Source organism: Beta vulgaris, chromosome 8, assembly GCF_026745355.1.
Source record: "Beta vulgaris subsp. vulgaris cultivar EL10 chromosome 8, EL10.2, whole genome shotgun sequence".
In the NCBI taxonomy this organism is placed as follows: domain Eukaryota; kingdom Viridiplantae; phylum Streptophyta; class Magnoliopsida; order Caryophyllales; family Amaranthaceae; genus Beta; species Beta vulgaris.
Genome location: NC_079209.1, coordinates 8014041 through 8038015, shown reverse-complemented (window position 1 = coordinate 8038015; position 23975 = coordinate 8014041). Strand labels below are relative to the sequence as shown.

The window sequence follows — 23975 nt, the reverse complement described above, 5'->3', positions numbered from 1 at the left end:
AGCTTTTGTGCAGCTTTGACTTGGAGAGAAGCACTTTGAAAGAAAAAACGAATGAAGAGGTTGTCCACACCAAAGCGTTGTTTAGGCCTGCCCCAATGGAAAAATTTATATAGCACTAGTGATCTTTGAACATAATGTTGTTCTCAATGTGGTAACTCTTAGAACTTGATTACACCCACATAAATATTGTACAAACTACATCTTAACTGTAATATAGCTAAATTTTTAAAGAGGGAATTAAGTCTCCAATGTAGGAGAAAAGAATTCAAAAAGGGAAACAAAAATGGTCTCAAATTTCACAATGTAAAAGATAAGAGAAATCACCACAATTTCTTAGTTAGTAGTCTACTAATCTTGTTCTCAGTGACATAAAGTTTTTGAATGGTCAACTCTCTCCCTCTCTCTCTCTAACTTTATCATGTGGGGGAGGTATTGAGTGTATTTAACTAAGAGTTTTTTGTGCTGATAGTCCTAGTATTAGTTCAGGTGGTTAGATAGTTGGCAGTTGATTTAGGTTATCTTGGTAGTTTAATGAGGTTCCTAGATATGGGATCTTGAATTGTATGGCGGAAGTGCCACATAAAGTGACTACCAACATGCAGCAGGTTCAAGTAGATGTTGTTCATGAAAACATTGAGAGAGTGTTTGGGAATTTGACAAGAGAGATTACTCAAATAATTAAAAATTGAGAATAGAAGAATAAGATTGATGCCCAGTTGAGGAAATGGTTTTGGTTGCACTGAGATCAAAGGGATTATGGACAAAAGATGACTTGCTGAGGTCGTATGATGAGTTCAAGGGAATTGAAGGTAATGGGAACAATGAGATCGGAGGTCTGGCTAGGGAAATAGTTGATTGAGAAATCTGGAAGGATTGATTATGGTTTGGCTAGAGACGGTGGCATGCTTGCTAAGTGTCCAGAACCGTTAGCATCTGGTGTGAGGGTGGTGGGCAGGTGTCTGGGAAGGAGAGGGGATCTATTGGCAGTGGGAGGGAAGGAAAGAAAGAATCGAGTGAGCAAGAGGCGAAAAGGGGAAAAACATAAAGTATTGGCCAATCAGAACATGTCATGTGGCTTCTTAACCTCTTAACCAGTCAGCTTTTAGTTTATACCCACATAGGATGATCATCCCAAAATTGGGATTAATTAGAACTAAATCAAATTTGGGATGAATATCTGGAAGACACCCAAAACTTGGAATTCATCGTGTCAATTTATCTTAAATTTTATCTTTGAAACAAAGTAGGAGAAAGTTGGACGTTTTGCATAGTAATGCATACTATGGTGGATACTGTATATATTTAACATGTCCACATGATTTGCCTGTGTACAGATTTCTAGTTTGCACAAAACATGTTAAATTGCTCCTACGTCGTCCCAACTCCTAAAGCCCTCAAGGATTTAAAAAGCCAGGCCCATGCGACCACCCACCCCATAAACACCCGATTTTGCGAAAACAAGGCGACAATTCGTCTCTAACTCTCATCAATAAGAATCTAGTAAAAACATGTAATGACCCGTCATGCCAACTATTAGCAATGAAATACAGAAGCATTAAGGGTAGTTGAGCAGCTTTCTATAAAATGATAATAATAAAAAGGAATCAAGAGTAGGATCAGTAACTATTAACAGCACTATGCTACAACTACAAGAACGTAACCCAGAAATAAGTAAAAAAATTCCTTTTTTATTTGGCTACTTCTGTTATCATTCTGATCATTTCTTGTATACTTGTATATTATCCTGTATCGTGTATTACTTACTCTTTGCAGTAGAAGTTGTAACTGATTTTTTTATACAATCTACAATACCTTCACAATCTTGAGAGAGGACACATTCCGATTCATCAATATCTTCTGTAGATGAGTGAGGAGAGCGAAGATTCCCATGAGTCTGACAAGCTCTCATTGTCTTGCAATGTTCAGCTTCATCATCTCTAATATTTACGAACACATCATACAAATTTTCTGGAGCAACAGTCACTAATTAGAATACAGATTTTCATGAATATTTAGTACTACATGATACTATTTACTTAAATGCAGACTGGAATGAGGAACAAACCTCTAAATTCAGATTAATGAAGAAAACAACCAGCAATTCTTTATATGTATAAGGTAAGGCAGACACAACAACATGCATGAATTGCAGCAACATATTCATGTTAGAAAATTCTTCCAGGTTATAGACTTCTATAGCCCTCCAGTCAAAGAAAAAGAAAGTTCTCTACTTCCCTAGTAATATGCTGTCTTCAAAGGAGCTAAGCCACAAAAGGCCTTTTAATTTATGTCGAATCAATTGCGCATAATCAATAGATTAAATGAAATGCAGCTTGCATAGATTCTCTTACAATTAATCTATCTAGATAATTTAATGCTTTTGCAGTTCTCTACAAGATACAACACCACAAAAATTACCTCAATTATATACAGAGGAGGATTTACTACATCATGTGCAATCCCTGAGAGAGAAATATTTGATACAGCAAACTTTGACCTTTTCTTCATTTCTAGAAGGTAGGTAGTCCAAAACAAGTTTTTCGCACTATATCGACAAACATGAAGCACTATTTATAAAGCTGTAAATCCCATGATAGCCTGATAGGTGTCCAAAAATTCATAGCAGCCATTCAATTGACACAAAACCAGCATTGAATGTATGATGCTGATAGAAGTTTTAACTCAAAATAGAACGTTGAAACAAATGTTTAACACGAGAAAGCTCAACTGGATACACATATACAATCGATATATCCAAGAACTAATATGGTCCCTCATGGACTCATGGACACACGATTAATACCAATAATTAGAATCTCAATCAACAAGTTCTAACAGGTTTGGAGAAATGATTCAATAGCCCCACTGGTTAAAATACTAGGAACAAGCAGCAAATTCGGAAATTACCTATTATAGGCCTTCGGGAACAGGGAACTCTCGAAGTTTGAAATTCATCTGGGCACAGAAACAGCTTAAGTAATCAAAGAAAAATTAATTCTCCAGTCAATAGAACTGAGAAGAGATCAACTAGCATACCGAACAAATACAAGTCACCTCCAGTATAGTATTTTACAGCCACATCTGGTGCAGGCAGATTCTTCAATTCATCTACATGGCAACAGGATATCATCTTTTACTTTATAAACAACTATGGGATTGTGTATCAGTAGAAGGGAGAAAATTGCAAATTCAATGTCGTTCATAATGTAATCATTACACCGCAGTGATTCCCATGATAAGCACAGGCGAACAATAGAGTGCAGAGGCAGATAAACCGAAGGCAAGCAAATTTTCATAACAGGGACAAAGTCACAGCCAAAACTTCAAAGGCATAAGAAACCAGCTCACCTCCTTCGGCCTTGATAAACTTGTCATAGGTTTCAAATGCATGATTCTCGACACATTCAGAGAAATGATCTGCATGACAACACAAGAGACCTAAGTTGTTCGAAATATAACTCTCAAATAAATATCCAAAGCCCAAAGATATACTCGTATTTTAGTTAAAATTCCATGTCCAGTATACATAGCAGAAGATGTACTTCTTTTTGCCAGGAGATATATTAAAAGCTATAACTTGAGCGGAAGTAGTAGTGAACTTTTATGCTTAAGAGATGTTTTTGATCAAAGAGTGTTCTTGTTTGATGGTAAAGGGAGAGATTGTTTGTGGGAAATGGTAGGCTTTTACATTAACTTTATGATGTTTTTTTTCATACATCTTCAAGGCTTACACCATCACCTATTTATAGGTGTGGTAAGAAAACTTGTGCATCTTCTAGATTTTTCTAGGATTTTTACATCTAGATTTTTCTTAGGATTTTTCTAGGATTTTCCCTAGGCTAGATATTATTATACATCATTCTAGAAAGATATTAAGATTTTTCTAACATAGATATTTTCATGGATATTTTCCTAGATTACTCTAGATATTATAATTACATGATCTTTCTAATACTATGGAGAATTTTCTTGATTAATATCTAATACTCCCCCTTAATCTGAAAATTCTTGTACTCCGAGTTGTTTTCTAAATTGGATGAGCTTCTCAGTTGGAATTGCTTTTGTGAATATGTCTGCGAGCTGCTCCCCTGTCTTGCAAAATTGTAGCTCGATTTCTTTCTTTTTGGCTAGTTCTCGGATGAAGTGATGTCGTAACTCGATATGCTTCGTTCGGGCATGAAAGACTGGATTCTTCGTCATGGCTATTGCAGACATGTTGTCACAGTAGATAGTTGTTGGTTCTTCTGATGTCTGTTGTAGATCATCGAGAATTCTTCTAAGCCATACTGCTTCACATGCTGCACTTGTTGCTGCTACGTATTCTGCTTCCGTTGATGACAGAGCTACTGTTGCTTGTTTCTTTGATGACCAAGAGTTAGCCTTGGTTCCCAGCTGAAACACGTAGCCACTTGTACTCTTTCGGTCGTCAGTACTTGTATCCTGTAAGCTTGTGATTCTCTTCTGTTTCGTAAAAAATTCCATATCCTTTTGTTCCCTTGACGTACCTGAGAAGCTTTATTTGGCTCACTCATGAACCTGGATATGATGACAGCATGTACTATGTCGGGCCTTGTACGTGTAAGATAGATGAGAGACCCAACCAGACTTCGATATATTGATGCATCGACCTTCTCTTTGCCATCATTCTTGATACTTTCATTAAGTGCCATTGGTGTAGCCAATGGCTTGCATTCACTCATGTTAACTTCTTAAGTAGGGTCGTCTGCATATTTCTCTGTGAGAAAATATTCTTCCTGGGCTTTGCTTGACTTGCATGCCAAGGAAGTACTTCATGGCACCAAGGTCGGTCATTTCATATTCCGACATCATTGCCTTCTTAAATTCCTTAATCATTTTTGAATTAGTGCCTGTGTAGATTAGATCATCTACATAAAGACACAATATGAGAAAATCTTGTGATCCTTGGGCCTTGATATATAGTGATGGCTCACTTGGGCTTTTTTAAACCCATTTTGAAGTAGGTAGCCATCTATTTTGCTATTCCAGGCCCTGGGTGCTTGCTTAAGCCCATAAAGGGCTTTACGAAGGCGGTATACTTTGTCTTCTTTGCCTTCGATGAGATATCCTTGCGGTTGCTCAACATATACTTCTTCTTCGAGCTCCCCATTTAAAAATGCTGACTTGACATCTAATTGAAAGACTGGTAATTTAAGTTGAGCAGCAAGAGCAAGGACTGACCTGATAGTCTCCATGCGGACAACGGAGCATATGTCTCGTTAAAGTCAATCCCTGGTTGTTGGGAGTAACCTTTTGCGACGAGACGAGCCTTGTATTTCTGGATGGAGCCATCTTCGTTATACTTGACCTTGTAGACCCATTTGAGACCGATGACTTCTTTGTCTTCAGGTTTCTCAACAAGCTCCCATGTGTTTTTTCTCGATCATCTTGATTTCTTCATTCATGGCCTCGATCCATTTTCTTTCTCGTGATGCTTCTTGAAAGTTTGTGGTTCGCTAGGAAGAGAGCCATGATAGCTTGATTGCAGTGGAAATCCTCCAAGTAGCTTGGTGGTCGCCGATCTCTTTGTGAACGTCGCACTACTGGAGCTGAGCTTTGAGAGCTTGATCCTGATGTTGGACTCACCGATCTCGAGAATGTTGTTGGAGATCTCGGTGATGATGGACTGGAGGATGACTGTGTTGCTGGATGATTTGGGCCTTCATCTTCTCTTGGGTTTGGTGGAAGAAAATCTCCTTCATGTGGTTGAGATTCCTTCTCTATCCACATCCATTGAGCTCCTTCATCGAAGATGACTCTCTTGAGATGATTAACTTTTGATTCGGGCTTGATAGAGACGATATCCTTTAGACTCGTCACTGTATCCAATGAAATACATTTTTCTCCTTTTCCATCAAGTTTTTCCCGATTTTCTTTCGGGATGTGGGCATATGTTATGCACCCGAAAACTTTGAGGTGCTCCACTCTTGGCTTTCTTTTATGCCAAGCTTCATAGGGTGTCATACCCATGACGACCTTCGTGGGAGATCGATTGAGAATGTAGATAGCCGTATGTACGGCTTCGGCCCAAAAACATTTGGGCAAGTTTTTGCCTTGCATCTATTTCGGGCCATCTCAGCAATGGTCCGATTTCTTCTCTCCGCAACACCATTTTGTGAGGTGTGCGTCTGACAGTTAATTCTTTTTGATCCATGCTCCTTACAGAAGCTGTTAAATTCTTTACTTGTAAATTCTCCCCACGATCTGTTCTTAGAATTTTTATTGAATGCCCACTTTTTTTTCTGTGAGGGCTTTAAATTGCATGAAGTGGGAAAATGCTTTGATTTTTCTCCAAGATATAAACCCACATCATGCGAGTGAAATCATCGACAAATAATAGAAAATATCTTTTTCCGCCAAGAGACGGATTTCTGGTAGGGCCCCATATATCTGCATGAACAAGCTCTAATGGAGCTCTGGCCCTCCAGGATGAAGTAGGGAATGGCAATCTATGCATTTTGCCATATATACATCCCAAGGAAAAAAAACACGTTTGCGATCGCGTTCGCGGGAACAGTCGCGTTGTCGCGGGAACGGCTTGTAACGGCGAAATAGAACGTTTCGCGGCCGACGCGGCGTGAAGTTTTTAAAAAAATTCACATTAATATGTTTTAACCTTATTTGCTTTTTTTTTAGTTTATGAAGCATTATTAAACATAATATAATCAAATCTAATAGAATATCATGTTTCCTCAACTATATAATTAAATCATAAAAAAAAAATTGGCCAATGTTTGAAAAGAGCGGATGTAACGGGGATAAAATCGTTCTAACGCGGCGAGTTCGCGTTACGGAACGGACAACACGGCGAGAAGTACGTGAATTCTATTATGGCGTTCCGTAACGGGATTTTGCGGAACGGCAAATCCAAAATCCGTTACAGAACGACCGTTCTGTAACGGAACGGGAGAGTTTTAATTCCCTGATACATCCCTCACATATTTTTCTTGCATTAGTTATAGGTGGAAGCCCAATCACCATTTCTTTTTATTTTAACAGTTTTAAACTGTTAAAATTTAGATGCCCGAATCTCAAATGCCATAATGTGGACTTATCCACCAGAGAACTTAGGGCAACATTATGCTCCAATTCCATTCTTAATGGAAATATTTTATTAGGAGCCATTTGAGTAGTAGTAATTAATTGCCCTTTTCTCTTATCAAATATGAGGCATTTATTACCATCAAATTTCACCATATAGCCTCTTTGAATTATCTACACTTAATAAATTTTGTGCAAGCCCAGGGACATAGAATACATCATAAATAAATTTAGATGAGTCGTTTTTTGTTCTAACGGCTATTGTCCCTTTGCGAGAAACCTCTTGGTTGCTTCCATCACCAAGAGTAATTTGTGTTTTTATGTTTTCGTCCAGACTGACATATGAATTTTTATTGCTAGTCATGTGGTTTGAACAACCACTATCAATATACCATTTATCATTTGACTCTTGGTGAGCATTTAAACAACTTGGACATCTTCTATTTTATCTCCATTAGTTCGGATTTGATTTATAATATTTGTTACTCGATTAAAAAACTCTTGAATTGTTTCATTTTCCGCCATTAATAGATTGTCAAAGTCTCTCCATAAAGATTGGAGTTTGAAGAGTATTACCTTTTCGAAGCCCCTATATTTTGTCTCCAGGATACTCCAAGCTTCCTTGGCCGTTGTAGCAGCCATGATGGTAGGGAGGATTGTTTCATCTACTCCCCGATATATTAAGGATATGGCATAATTATCCCTTACCCGATTTTGTTTATATTGTTTTCGTCGTGTTTCATCCCAAGTAGTTTCTTGGATAAAGTCATTTGGTTTTTCATAACCATTTTGTACTAACTCCCACAAATCTTGTGAGATAAATATGGATTTCATTTGGATAGACCATTGTTGATATTTTTCTCCCTTATATGTGGGTACCCAATGAAGTACTTCCTTGGCATGCAAGTCAAGCAAAGCCCAGGAAGAATATTTCTTCCACAGGAGAGAAATATGCAGACGACCTACTTAAGAAGTTCAACATGAGTGAATGCAAGCCATTAGCTACACCAATGACACTTAATGAAAGACTATCAAAGAATGATGGCAAAGAGAAGGTCGATGCATCAATATATCGAAGTCTGGTTGGGTCTCTTATCTATCTTACACGTACAAGGCCCGACATAGTACATGATGTCAGCATCGTATCTAGGTTTATGAGTGAGCCAAATAAAGCTCACCTGGCAGAAGCATAAAGGATTCTCAGGTACGTCAAGGGAACAAAAGGATATGGAATTATGTACAAAACAAAAGAGAATCACAAGCTTACAGGATACACAAACAGCGATTGGGCCGGAAGTACTGACGACCGAAAGAGTACGAGTGGCTACGTGTTTCAGTTGGGAACCAAGGCTATCTCTTGGTCATCAAAGAAACAAGCAACAGTAGCTCTGTCATCAACAGAAGCAGAATTCTCGATGATCTACAATAGACATAAGAAGAACCAACAACTATGTACTGTGACAACATGTCTGCAATAGCCATGACGAAGAATCCAGTCTTTCATGCCCGAACGAAGCATATCGAGTACGACATCACTTCATCCGAGAACTAGCCGAAAAGAAAGAAATCGAGCTACAATTTCGCAAGACGGGGGAGCAGCTCGCAGACATATTCACAAAAGCAATTCCAAACTGTGAAGTTCATCCAATTCAGAAGACAACTCGGAGTACAAAAATTTTCAGATTAAAGGGGAGTATTAGATATTAATCAAGAAAATTCTCCATAGTAGTAGAAAGATCATGTAATTATAATATCTAGAGTAATCTAGGAAAATATCCATGAAAATATCTATGTTAGAAAAATCTAGATATCTTTCTAGAATGATGTATAATAATATCTAGCCTAGGAAAAATCCTAGAAAAGTCCTAAGAAAAATCTAGATGTAAAAATCCTAGAAAAATCTAGAAAATGCACAACTTTTCTTACCACACCTATAAATAGGTGATGGTATAAGCCTTGAAGATGTATGAAAAAAAACATCACAAAAGTTAATGTAAAAGCCTACCATTTCCCACAAACAATCTCTCCCTTTACCATCAAACAACAACACTCTTTGATCAAAAACATCTCTTAAGCATAAAAGTTCACTACTACTTCCGCTCAAGTTTCCTACAATAAGCCTATGAGCCCAAAGCTAATCAGCACAATTATCAGTTCTGACAAACCAAGAGATTGATACAAGGGAATAAATGCAGCAGTACACAAAGATCTGAATACTTACAAGCCATTCTTGGACTGATTGCATACATGATAACTGTCATAATATAATAAAAGATAGCAATATGCTGAGCAAGAAAGCGGTCGAACCACCAAGCATTTCCCCCCAATTCCTGCCACGGCATAAGAGAAATTTATTGAAAATGAATATTTTCAGATAAAAATAAAATTTAATTATACAAGGAATGTTGACTGATCTCATAAGGCTATAAAGATCATTAACCAGTCCCTCTCTGTTGGCATGAGCAGTTGGGCTACAAATTAACACTATCATATGCCCTATTTTGTCCTCAGAGAAAATCACCTGACCTTCTATTGTTTCTTCCTATGTTTTTACACCTAACATACACTGGGTACGGCTCACCTTGGCATGATAAGATATCATATAGAGGACAAAAAACCAATTATATACAGAAATGAGCTTCATGCATCAGTTATACTGCACAAATATGATGTGACTGGGAAGCTTCAATCGTGCTCCATGTATAACCTCGCTAGCTAGTAGCTACCTTCAACGATGGCAAGTTGGCAGCTGTACAGACACAGCTCCAGGCCATTGATGACACCTTGATATTAATACATCAACAACTGGGGTTTATGAACCATAAAGACTGCCGCGACACTCTTCTATATTGGAAACATAATAAAAGACAATAAAGTTATAAACAGCATGCACTAAGTACAAGATAGAACCAGAATATTCTGGAAGTCAAGTCAAAAAAAACCATGACTCTCAAACTGTTGTAATCTCTCCTACATGCCCCTCTTGCATTCATATTGGTAAAATAGCATCACATTAATGGAGACACAGATCAATCCACACAACTCGAAAGTTCATATGGGCAGGCAGGCAGATGTACACGCAAAACAGCAAATAACTGTGAGCCTGACAAGCAAAATTTGAGAAAGCACCTACCTCCATGATCAGAAGATGGTGCATCTCATTCCAGCTCTCAGCAAAATGGACTTTTAAGTAATCAGCTCTTCTCCACCAGCCAAAACTCTCATACAAATGTAGCACAGATATAAATCCTGCAAGGAGCAAGTTATTTGCCATATTGATAGTAGTATAGTACATTGCTAAAAAAAGGAAGTTTTATCAATTGCACTCAACCAAATAGTAAAGGGGCAAAAAAGTGTTTACAGCCTCACGACAGGAGAAGAACAAACTATCACATTTTCTGAGAATTAAAACTTGAATTTTCATTTACTTATCGATAGCATCACCATCTTGATGTGACAATAATAAGTCTCTAACTTATTTAAGTTGTTCATTTTATTGCTCTGGCACTCTTCCTCTCTGTCTATTGTTATTAATCTGTGGAAACACGAAGGCGTAAGTGGACCAGAGCAAGTCCAGACTCCAGACTCCAACTCATCCAAAATTGTCAAACTAGGCTGTAAATTGTACTGAAAACAAAAAAGATAAGACTAAATTTCGACTCAATTTTTGAAATCCAAAATTTTTTTAGATGTACTTGGACTCAACTTTTTAGGGTCCAAAATCCAGTCTTAAGTCCAATATTTAGAAGATTTTACCTCTCTCTCTTTTCCATTTTTTATAGGCACAAGTATTAAGGAAAAGCTTTGTGGTGGGCTTTTTATGTGTATAAGTATAAGCAAAATATTGTGCAAGTGGTTTTTAAAGTTAATGGTAAAAAGAGAAAAAAAGGGTAAAGAAAGTAATGGAGAGAAAATCAAATGAAAGTAGTATTATTTTAATTTATGGACCCTGTCCATAATAGGAAAAGGGAAATGTCATCGTGACAAACCTCAATGGTAAAATGGGAAAGGTATGTACGGAGGGAGTATCATATAGTATATACTACTTATGTTTCACAATACATGCAACATTTTCCTTTTGTAATGTTCCATAATGCAAAAAATATGTCTGTTATTGGTGACGTTTTATATGTCAACAACACACTCATCAGTCATCACATTGGCAACAAAGAAAAATTCACTTTATCTCCTCTTCCTTGGTTAATGTGCCATTCACACCATTGCATGTATTATGAAACAGAGGTAGTAAATTTATATAGGAAAATTTCACGAGAAACAGCCTTCTAAAAAAATATGGCAAAAGTAGACCTTAAAAAAAATTACGAGGAAAAACCTTGATCCATTTTCCGGCATTGATCAAGTAATTTCCAGCTTTAACTCATCAAAAGTTACAATTAAACATGTGCAACCCAGGCGACCCACATCTCTTATGTTTCAACTTTGTTTCCTGCATTGACCAAGTATTTCTGGCATTCACTTCATGAGTATATGTCAGGATAATGGAGGGAAATAGGGTTGAAACACAAGAGATGCAGGTCATGTGCGCACATTTGGTTTTACTGAGTCAAAGCCGAAAAACACTTGGTCAATACCGGAAAATGAGTCAAGGTTGTTCCTTGCAAAAAAATTATCTTAAGTTCTTCTTTTGCCGGATATTTTCAAAAACTTGTTTCTCGCAAAAATTGTATTAAAAAGGTTGTTTTTGACAAATTTTTCATACATACATATATATATACACCTAGATATAGAATCAAGATCCCTTGAGAACCACACTCTAAAATGAGAAATAAGAACCGATATGATCCCTTAGATCATCAAATCGGATGGTCTACATCATTCCCGTGTCATTAATGGCATCTTCGTAATTATTCAACTTTTCAAACTATTTCTAGTTTCATTACTTTTACATAAGTTTCAACTATTTTTGAACCAATTTTACTTACTTTTACAAGTTTTTCCTTTGCTATTAATAGTAAATTAACTTAAACTTCTCCAAAACGGTACTTTTGCAAAATAAATTGAAATGTTAGTTGTCAATAATGATATTTTATGGTCATTAATATGTTTTTTCCTTAAAAGTTAGAAGTATCAAGTATAACAAGTTCCATATTTGAGTATTTACTTTTGAGTTAGTATGATTTACTTTAATGTCTTCTCGCTTTACTTTTAATATACTTTTAATATATATATGTATGTATGTATATATACCCCTACGTACAATGCTAGATACGTTGGTCATGGTCTCTTCAAGAGAGAACTGCTTCATATTATAAATATAAAAAAAAACATCAATTTTACTATAAGTTACTTGCAAAAAAATTTAGAAGGAATATCTTGAACATATGCTAGCAATGCCAAGGTGGCCTTCCGGATATGTTCATCATTATATACGGAGAAAACAAAGCGCAAGCAGGAAGCACACTCGTCAATTCTACTACTTCCTCCGTTTTCTTTTACTTGCAACACTTTTTTTTTCATCAACTCCAATGCAAAATTTTGGTAGGAGGGAGGTAGAGGAAAAAAAAGAAAGGGCCCCATGTGATTGGAGATGGATAGAGAGAAAGGAAAAGCAAAAGTAGAAAGTGTTGCAAGTAATTAATTATTTCCATTTTAGGAAAGTATTGCAAGTAAAAAAAAAAGGCGGAAGTATATTATTGCATTGTTTCTAAGAAATATAAAAACCGTAAAACTCTAGGCTGAACAATAATACAGTAATAAATACCCTAAGAAACTATAGGCCTTACCAAAATATGGAACTCTTGCAATTGTTTCCAGGACGAAGAACCTTGCATAGTTTCTGTCATGATACAAAGTATCAAGAATCTTTATCACAGAATCCTGCAACAATAGCAAATTCGAGCTATGGTCAATTAAGTTTTCAACTGTCTCCTCCAACTTCTTAATGCACTTCAACACTAAGACAAGAGTAAATGTAAGAATACCGTGAGAAAGATATTGATAGACTGCTCTAACTTGATGATCCATCTCTCAAAAGTACTGGAAGTTGAGTCCCCTGACGACATTGCTTCACTATTTAGTTTCCCTGTGTCATCTAATAAGGTCTGCGATAGAAATGACTCCTCCACTTCCACTTTTTCCTCATCATCTTGCAAAATTGTCGCATGGATTTGGAACTGGAAACGCTTGCTATAGATATCATAACTACATATCAGAGGAGAAAGAAAAGGAACGAAGAAGCTTTGTCCAATAGGACATGAGCAGAATGTAGTCCAAAATGCAACCCTCGAAAAAATTGAATAAAAAAATATATACACGAGTTGAGTAGGTCAATTGGAACGTAAATACATGTATTCATGACTCTGCACTCAATAAGAAGCATGGGGAGCCAGGGTGACCGGGCTGACCGGGACTGGACAGACAGCAAAGACACCAGCACATCCGCAAGAAAAGTCAAAGTGTCATCACGTTCAAAATCATAAGATAAGGTAGCTACTGCATGGAAGTTTAAAGTGAAATAAAGAAAGCAGCGACCAGGAATCATTGAAGAAGCAAGGATAAGACAAGAACCAAGTATCCAACAAGGGAATTTGGTCAAGGACAAGTCTGCCATTTGGAGCGTCTGCTTTTTTAATTCAAAATTTGACAGCAGAATGAATGGAAAACGATATTTGGACTGCATCAAGGAGTTAATATTTTCTAACTTAAATAAAAATTGCTGTGATTCTGAGCATAGTTCCGAGGTCAGTAACTACAAACAGTTGAAAGCAAAACTGAAGACAACTAATGATGCATATCTCAAACTCAAAGAAAACCAAGCATAATGTCACAGAATTTTGTTTCGAACTCCCCTTTTTCCGCACTAAGAGGTTCCTGTGATGGCGCCTAGACCACGTCTAGACCAGCCTACGACACTCATACACTATTATATTAAAATCACGTAAGTAAGAGCGCACATGAGAACACAAGAGAGAGAGCTTTTACAGTGCTAAAGTGTTTTCTGAATTCTCCAAATGCCTAAGACAAGGCTTCTATTTATAATACAACATAGTGGCTAAGCAGGAGGCCACTCACTTCTCCATTATGATGGCACTCCCCCAAACGTGGGAGATCCCCTCTAACTTGCTGACTACACTCCTTAAATTAAGGAAAGTGGTGAGCAACGTGGGTAGTTATCCAACCGCCCACTTCCCTCACAGGCTCACACACTAACTAACTGCCGCGAGTAACCACTCACTCAGTAGCGTAGAAGTTTCGGCTCCACTTGTCATAGCCGCCCAAGGGTACAGTCATAATCGCCCAAGGGTACAATCATAACCGCCCACGAGTGTAGTTGTAACCGCTCACCAAGCCGAATGTAACCGTCCATGACTACTGACGTAACTACCGCTCATATGTCAAGCGTAACTACTCGCAATGTCAAAATTTACACTCCTGATAACCGTTCTTCTTTCCAAGGGAACATGGGCGGCGTGGGTGGTTAATATAACACCCATCACTCTTGATAACTTTCCATAACCTCCCCTTAAAATAAGGAATAACCGCTCCTTATTTTAAGGGACTAACAGCACTAGGCGCACGTTGGTAACTGCGCCAAGTCACACAATCGCCTAGTTTATAACCACTGGGCGGCGGCTATGATACTCGGACGCGGCAAAATCGTCGGCGTACCCGTGTCGATACGATCCGACACGGATCCGAGTACGAAATACGTGTCAGATACGTCGATTTGCAGTAGGATACGCCCAAAGTAGAAGAGGGAGAAGGAGAAACCCTACATCTAGAAATTGATGACAAGATTCATCACAAAAATAAATTAATTGATGGGGCTTTTACTCGTGGGATGGAGGCGAGCCGAATTGAATCTTCTGCCGGTTGTCTTCTCCGATGACGCCAATCGCAGATGTGACGTGGGGATTTTCTCACATCTATGATTGTTGCCGGTTGTCTTCTATTTATTTCTCGTCTACTACGTGAACCAAAAACTGAAGCAATGCTTTATTTTAAAAGTAGTCGTACAACTGTATTTTTTTTATTTAAAAAAATAGGCAGTACAACTCCTTGAAAACTCCTTATGTGTACTTCGTACCATTATCTGACCGTACAGTTTTTAGCTTTCGACCATTCTGTTCTCAACCATTGCTCTCCACCTCTTGATAATGTCGAATACCTCATTCTTATGCTTGAGAAAATAAATCCAAGCATATCTAGAACGATAATCAACCAATGTAACAAAGTACCTAGAACCTCCCTTGGAAGCAAGTAGCAACTTTAGCCGGACCCCAAACATCCGTATGCACATAGTCTAACAACCTTGTGCTCTTGTGCTTGCTTGTAGAAAACTTCATCCTGTTCCATACACACAATGCTCACAAAATTCCACTTGTGGCTTCTTCATGTTCTTCAACAAACCTTGCCCACTAAGACCCTTTTATGACATACGCCCAAGGCGCATGTGTCATATCGTCGTGCATTCTGTTTGGTCTTTACTTCCTCAATAGGAAAAATCATGTTTCCCATTGAATATTTCAATTTCATATTCCCCAACTTTTATCGTTACACTAGTAGATCCCATTACAAATATTTTTCAAAATAAAAATTTACAACTTTATATTTTGACGTTGGCTCTGATACCAATTGTTAGAGCTGGCAGCAAAAATTTGACTTCTACTAGATAATGTGAAATCGATACCTCACAAATAAATGATATTTTGGGGATAAACAAACAACCACTATGAAGGAAATAATAAATGTAATGTAAGAAAAAATACACTTTTCTTAAACTAAACTTTTATGATGCGAATTATATATTTTATATTACAACCTAAGCATTATATAATCACACAAGTGCTAAATTAGGAATGCTAAATAAGGAATGTTCTCTAAAAAACAATGACGCCCATTATTTACTTTCCTACAATTTCTCTTGCTCTATGATTAATGCTTCCCCACAAAATAGGAAGAGAATTGATCTCACAACCAATAACATTCTACACTATTGCCGATAATTGCTTCGATAATCTTATCTGATTCTAGATAATTCTTGTCATGTCTAGAATTGTGTGATTCTTCCTTTCGACAATTCCATTTTGTTGTGGACTGTGGAGTATAAAAGGTTGTAAATTATTGTCGTGAACCTATATTTCTGCAAAAATATTTGAAAGCATTTGACATGTATTCAGCCCCTCAAATCTAAGTGTTTTCAACTTACATCCGCTTTTTGACTCTACTCAAGCCTTAAATCACAGGAATGTTTTATGTTTCCAATGCAGCTAATTTCTCCTTCAGCATATACTCCCATAATTTTCTACTATAATTATCAATAAAGGTAATAAAATAACGATTATCTCCGAATCGTTCTACTTCTAATGGTCCACATATATCTGTGTGTACCAATTCTAAGGGTGATTTTGCTCTCCATGAAAATCTCTTCTGCTAGCTTGCTTCCCAATTATGCAAATTTCACATACTTATTTAGGATCTCCAATGGTAGGCAATCCATGCACCATGTTCGTTGATTGCAAGAGTTTTAGGACATTGAAATGCATATGCCAAAAACGCATATGCCATTTCCATGAATCATTATCTATAACACCATAAAAGCACTTTTGCACCTCGGTGTTAAGTTCAACATGGGATACCTCGCCATTTTCGATTAAGCAATAAGTCTTCCACCTTTGTCTTTAAGAAGAAGAAGATTATTGCCCTCTATATGCATAATATATCCTTTTTTAAGAAGTTGGCAATACTAAGGATCTTGTTTTCATATTAGGCATGTAATAAACATTAGAAATGAATTCTTTATTTCCAATATGAAGAAATATTCGTATTTTCCCTTTACCTACAACCTGTAGTTTGGATGAATCTTCCAAACTTAAATTACTTTGATCTTCTAATCAATGTCAATAAAAATTCTCTTCTACCACACGTGGTTACTAGCTCCAAAATCGAAAAACCACATTTCTTATTGAATACTAGCTTCTTCCTGCGCTAGCAATAATCTAGGACTTTCTTTATTGCTTCGTGACGATTTAGCAAAATTCAATCGAGTTCTTTGATCCTTTAGTTTACTCTTAACACTCAGATGCATAATGTGCATATATTTATATTTGACAATTAAACCATATTAAACGTCTTTTGTCTTACCACGTTCTTTAAAACTTTATCCTCCTCTGTTTGACCTTTCTTTCATGGCCAAAATTTTCTCATTACTTTAGTTACGAGGTTGGTAGTTACCACGACCTCTACCTCGTCCAAGAAAATCGCCTCGTCGATTCCACCTCGTTGTTCATTTGATAACAACTTTGATTCAAATGCTTGCTCTATTACAAGTGATCCATCATCCTTCTAAATTCTTTGTTCATGCACTTGAAGTGATCTAAGGAGCTCTTCCACCGCTAATGTATCAATGTCTTAAGATTATTCTATTAAAGATAATACATGATTGAATTTTTTATTGCAAGATCGAAGTAGTTTCTCAACGATTTTAGCATTTTCAATCTTTTCTCTATTTTGTTTCTTATGGTTAACATTAGTCAAAAAACGAGAAAAATAATCGAAAAAAGATTTAATGTAATCTGATTTCTTCGAATTCACCCCGTAATGCTTGTAAACGACTATTTCTAACCTCTCAGCTCCTTTAAATATAGTTGCGAGTGTATCCCAAGCTTCCTTGCTTGTGGTTTCATCCGAGATCTTCACAAATGTTTCACAGTCTAATCCAGCGTAAATAAAAAATAATGCCTTTGATATTTTTTCTCATTTTCTTTCAACTCATCTTTCTTTTCTTGAATGGACGAGGCTTTTGTCTCATCTAATAGATTTTCAAACTAATCACTAACGACTTCCCACAAATTTTCGGAACCAAAAAGTGCTTTCATTTTAATGCACGTTTTCATATTGGTCTTTGGATAATTGGGGTACTTGTGGTTGAACAAAGTTGGTAGACATTTTTGATGCATTGAAAAATAACTTGGCTTTGATACCAAATGTAGGAGTTATAATTTACAAATTGCTAACTCAAATAATTATAAGGATTATTAACAAGGAGAAACAAATGTGGGTTAAAACCCAAAATAACAAAATACACTTGTATATTTTTTTCACATATAACTTCTCTAATCCTTATATCTCCTATCTTTCATTTTTCTCTTAGGGTGCGTTCTCTTCACTTGAATAACCCTGAACTCAACTGAACTTATCTGAATCGAACTTATTGGACCTGAATAGAACTCAACTTATTGGACCTGATTCAACTGATTGGACCTAATTGTACCTGATTGGAACTATTAGACCTTATTAAACCTGATTGGAACTTATTTGATCTTATTTAACAAAAAATTTGATGAGTAATAACATAAATATTACCCCTATACATAAATACTATCCCTCAAAATTTCTTATAACATAATAATCATTAAACTTATCCTTCAAAAAAATATTCCCTCCGTCCCAAAATATAGTTCCCATTTCCATTTTGGGTGTCCCAAAATATAGTTCCTGTTTCCATATTTAGTTCCACATTTTCCGTAATTTGTCTAGAAAAATCGCGTCCCATCATTTATTTGCTCCTTGAATTTGTTTTTTCCTTTGTTTATTCAACCAAAATGTTACAATTAATGTTCTTTCACCAATTATTCTCCATTCTCTCTCCTAAAATCATCTTTTCCCATACAACATTTATTTAAATAAACAAAAAATCTTTACTATCTCTCTTAGATTCTACTTGCATAAATTACCATGAAAAAAGGAAAATGGGAACTATATCTTAGGATGGAGGGAGTAGTGATTATTAGTTATCTCTTATGATTAACATTTTAACAAAAAAATACTACTATTTATATGTTGCCTATACACAACTTTCACCACTAATATATCTAATAGTGTTGCTTTTGATTTCATAAAGCACTAGTAGGAAATCAATTAATAACATTTGCATCTTTCATTGTTATTAGTAACAAAAACATATTATATTTACTTATTTAAAGACGAATTGCAAAATATTATAATTACAAAGATTATTATTGTTAACCTTATTTGACCATGATTATAATATATTTAATAATAACATAATCAGTCAATAGTAATATGAGTAATAAAATAATAAATAATAATGCAAATATAATATTATACAATCATAGCGGTACTTTAATTAAAAATTTTAATAATAACATATCAGTTAATCGTAATATGAATAATAAAATAATAGGCAATATTACAAATATAATACAATATAATAATCATAATGGTACTTTAATTAAAAATTTTAATTCAAATTTATTGATATTTGACTATTTGGACCTTATTGGAACTTGTTGGACCTAAATAGACTTGATAAGACCTGATTGGAACTTATTACACCTGATTGGAACTTATTGGCTCTGATTGGAACTTATTACACCTGATTGGAACTTATTGGCTCTGATTGGAACTTATTGCCTTGATTAAACTTGATTGAAACTTATCTAAATTGAACTAAACTGAACTGATCGGACCTCAAACTTAATTCATTAAGGTGAAGAGAACGCACTCTTATTCTTCTTTTCCTAAACCTTATATTAAAGTGATAATAAAACATTACATTTTTAACTTTTGTTTTACTAAATAATAACTCCATCGAGAATTCTACTAATCTACAACCTTTCACTAATTTTATTAAATCCTAATTAAAGTAATCTAGAAATAGTTTTCTAAATTAAAGTTTGAAGTTCAACACTGAAAACCAAAAGTGAAAGCTTTCATCTCTTCTTATATCTTCCTACCACCTCCATAGTTTTTTCACTTTCCTACGGTCCTACCGCTTGAATTGCGTAAGTATAAACACTAGACATCACTATAATCTTTTGTGCAGTGATCAGTGGTCACTCTCCTTTGATGTTAAATTTCAAAATATAAACCTTGTTAAGCAAGCGATGAAAGTCGATCATAGCGAGATTATGCTATGCTTAACAATTTTAGCCAATAGATCACTTAAGAAACGACACAGCTACTCAATCCTAGTACACTTAGAGAACATACAACCAAACAAAAATGACGAGGAATTCCTATAACAAATCGCCTATGATAAAACATTCATCATTTATCAGGTAACAACTGAACATTAAAGTGTATTTGATAGCATTAATAACCAAATTGAAACAAAAGAGAGGTCAAAACAATCAAAGGTGATAGTTGGATACGTGAATGCAATTCCATATGAAACAACTAATTTCCGTTGTGATTCAAGCAAAACCTTGAAGAAATTGATTCAAAAGATCGAAAATGAAAATTATTGAGCAATTCACCTAAAAAAACACACATCATCAGTCATCACTCTTGTAACAGCAGATTATTCAGGTTCATCCATTACTAACCGAATTGCAACACCAAAAACAAAATGATAACAAACAATCGCGAATCTACATTCAACATTTCCACTAAATTTTACAGAAATGAAGTGCAAAAATCAAAGAAAATTAAGAATTTCAAAAAAAAAAAAAAACTCTTTACCTTGAAATTAATCGCTGAGGATGAGAACGCGTGAAATTGTAGGAAGATACAGAATTATAGCGGCGCAAAGGAATTAAGGAGCTAAAAATGGATGAATTTCCAGAAAGTCTCGAAGATTTAACAACTGTTGTTGCTGAAGTTGAAGGAAAAGAGAGAAGTGCCGCCATTCTCTCTCCTCGTTGATGAATAACAAACTCAAATGAAAATGGAGAGTTTTCTGAGTTTCCAGCAAAGAGAAGGCGGAAAATGACGGAGTTTCGGTTGATAAGTTGTTAAATTGTTAAATTGTCGTCGTTTGACGGGGTTTTTTTGGCGGCGTTGTCGGAATTTCCGGCTTTTTGCAAGAATTTTGTTCACATTCTCTTGAATTGATTTTTCTTTTATGTGGTGGGGGGTAAAGAGCAAATTGGGTATCGTCATCGGTTATTCACTTATGGCCCACTGTGAAGGTTTGGGCTTGTTTGACAACAAAAACAATGGGAAGCTAGGACAACACGTCTCAATGTTTAGTACAATAGTACTAGGTCGTAAGTTATTTGAATAAAATATCTCAAGTGCAATCCAATGTGTATCGAATTGTTAATTTGGATTGGATTCGAACTTATCTTTTTAAAAAAGATTGCATTATTACTGTGGGATAGCTTTTAAGTCAAATAGAATAAAGAAAATATTTTTTTTTAAAGATCAGTTTACCTTTTTTGTCAAACTTAGATTTGGCCACGTATTGAGTCAGGTCGAAATACCGGAGTTAATTTTCTAAAATGGGTTTGTGCACCGCTCGATGCATGTATTGCGTCAGGCATACTCTCTCTAAGAATCTTTCCCTTTTGGTTAATAATATGAGGGTCGACATGTAGGTTGACTCATCGTGCTCAGAATGAATATCGAAAATATGTATTGTGCCATCACCTTGTCTTGTCATAACATATTCCATATTGTACTAAAATTGTGTTGGGTCGTGTTCGCCCTCTTGCAAGCATGGCCATGCACAACTCTGGACTACTACCTTTATTTACAGCCTGTTTGGTGATTGTTAAAGATGGTGGTAATATTAGTGGGAATGAATTTGTATATAAATTTGTGAAGAAAAATATTTATTTTTTCCATGGTAATGCTAATTTATCCTAAAGTGTCTATTTTTCTTATTCAATTTTTATTCCCATCTAATACCACCTTGTAGGTGGTAATAAAGATTGCTTCCCTTTCTATAAAAAAACACAAATTTAGGGGTCTTTTCCATGGAAAAAAAAAATTCACAAATTTGGAGGTTGTAATTGCCTGTCCATGAAAATTTTAGAAATACTTCCTTTATAACATTACATTTGAAATTCATATCTATTACTATAATTTATTAACGACTACCAAACAGAATTTAATTCTCTTATATACATTAACTACACAATTGACATCAACATCTAACCATGGGATTTAATTTTCTTTACGTTTTAGGTAGAGCAACTTCCAATTAAAGTACCATTTAAAGAAACAACTAAATAAAGTATGAAGCCACCTGTATCTTCCGGTTTCCACTATACCTGCATGAAGTAATCACTCTAAAAGCTTCTACCTTACTTAGGTGGGCTTTCACGGGTTATATCCCAAATATGGTTGGAAGCAAAGTCCATGATTGATATTTAGTCATCTTCAAATGAACCTTTTTTTAGGTGCCAAGATGTGTAATGGGTACTTCATACTTGTCAACTTTAGGACTTCAGACAACTGAAAGCCGAAAGGTCTATGATCATTGATCAATTAGATATATATCTCACATGATTTGCCTTCACTCGTTCAGTATATCTCATCAACTAATTGATAGCTCAAACAAAGAAATCATCGTCCCATCAAAGACAAAGAGTTGTCTAATTGGAGAAACTAGTTTGCTTTTTAGGTAAATACATAACTTATAACTTATATACGGCATACTATAGTATCAATTGATATAATTCATTCAAAGTATGATAATTCATTACATCATAACTCTAAATTATAATATGATAACTAACCTTTAATAATAATGCAACAAGTTATCCCTAAAGATAAACTATATGATTAGATAATTAACCCTTATATATTATGATAGATAACTCTTTTATAGTGTAATAAGTTGCTGCTAAATGATCTATTAATAAGCTAAATGATAGGATATGTCTTTAGTAAAAAAAAGTGATAGAATAAGAAACCTTGAAATAAATTTATAAGTAAGTCACAAATAAAATAATAGGTTAACGCCTTGTTATCAACAATTATTTGTTGAACTTAAGTTATTTTACTTAACGTAGCTTTATTTTTGCTTAAAGCCTCGTTCATGTCACCTGGTTTTTCGTCAAGTGAACGTATTTTGACTGAACTAAAATTATATTTACTAAATTGAACTTGGTTACTATACTTCTCTAATGTTTTCTCTTTTATGTAATATACTAAACTTCTTTTTGTATAATTGAACAAAATTTTGTTGATGTCAACTTAATTAATTAGATTGAATATTATAGTATATATATGCCTAACATAAAATAATATTTTATGAAAAATAAAAATAAAATTCTTTTTGCTCAACTTACCTTGTCTTGCTGAAATTTATTTTTGATAAGTTAATAATAACAAATCCTAAGTAAGCCTTAAATATTATGATATGCAACCCCTATGTCCCCATGCTTTCACATATCAGTGAACATGTCACACCATTAAGCAAGACTGATTGATTTAAAGGAATTTTGAGGTTCTACACTTTTGTAGATAATTGAGAATTTGAAACATATTAATATATTTATAGAAAGTCGGATTGGTCATTATAAAATATATATTTATGCATATCTAAGGTAATTTTAAAATTACATTCATAACTAATAATCAACTTAGCGAGTTAGCGTCATTACTCATTAGAGTGAATGTCAACAAATTCAATCCATAGAATCTACACAAAGATATAACTTAGGACCAATAAATTGATATTATACTTCCTGAAAAAAAAAATGTAAAATGGCCTTAACACCACAAACTATGGCACGAGTGTACCCAGCGCCACCAACTTTAACTAGTAGTCAAAACACCACAAACTATTGACCTTGATGCAACGAGTGTCATAAACGACGCCGAATCTAACCTTTTCTGTCACATGCTCACGTGATTTAGGCTTCTAATTAGGAAAAAATAGAATAAATGAAAGTAAAAATGGGAATACTTAAAAGAAAAATATTATGGATTCCACGGTAAGAAAAGTGAGTTCCAACATTATTTATGACACTCATGTATCCAGACCGATAATTTGTGGTGTTTGGCTACTAGTTAAAGTCAATGAATTTGAGTGCACCCGCGCTATAATTTGTGGTGTTGTGTTTTGAAAAAAAAAAAAAAAAAAAGTTGACATTCTAGTTGATAAATCATATTACTGATGTGGTGCTTTTTTGTATATTGGCTTCCTAGGTTGACTAATCTTTCAAATCTAAATGATTGGATAGTGAATCATCAGCCGT

At 35.3% G+C, this 23975-nt stretch overlaps 1 protein-coding gene across 1 annotated transcript; it reads right to left on the bottom strand.

Moving 5' to 3' along the window:
• Positions 1–1555: 1555 nt before the first annotated feature.
• On the bottom strand, positions 1556–20909 carry LOC104900924 (ubiquinol oxidase 4, chloroplastic/chromoplastic). Its single transcript, XM_010688453.3, has 9 exons — positions 20506–20909; positions 13002–13206; positions 12804–12897; positions 10193–10308; positions 9281–9389; positions 3349–3417; positions 3037–3108; positions 2908–2955; positions 1556–1968 (listed from the first exon to the last, which is right to left on the bottom strand). Exons 1-9 carry the CDS (start codon positions 20670–20672, stop codon positions 1757–1759), a joined length of 1092 nt encoding a protein of 363 aa, XP_010686755.1. The 5' UTR covers positions 20673–20909; the 3' UTR covers positions 1556–1756.
• Between the last annotated feature and the right edge of the window lie 3066 nt (positions 20910–23975).

What these genes read in the sequence shown, in the direction of transcription:
- LOC104900924 (XM_010688453.3), bottom strand. Translation starts at nt 20,672, where the DNA reads ATGGCGGCACTTCTCTCTTTTCCTTCAACTTCAGCAACAACAGTTGTT. An exon ending in CTATCAATATCTTTCTCACG is followed by an intron (nt 12,898 to 13,001) that starts GTATTCTTACAT and finishes CTATTGTTGCAG; the next exon opens with GATTCTGTGATAAAGATTCT. An exon ending in TGCAAGAGTTCCATATTTTG is followed by an intron (nt 10,309 to 12,803) that starts GTAAGGCCTATA and finishes TGCTCCTTGCAG; the next exon opens with GATTTATATCTGTGCTACAT.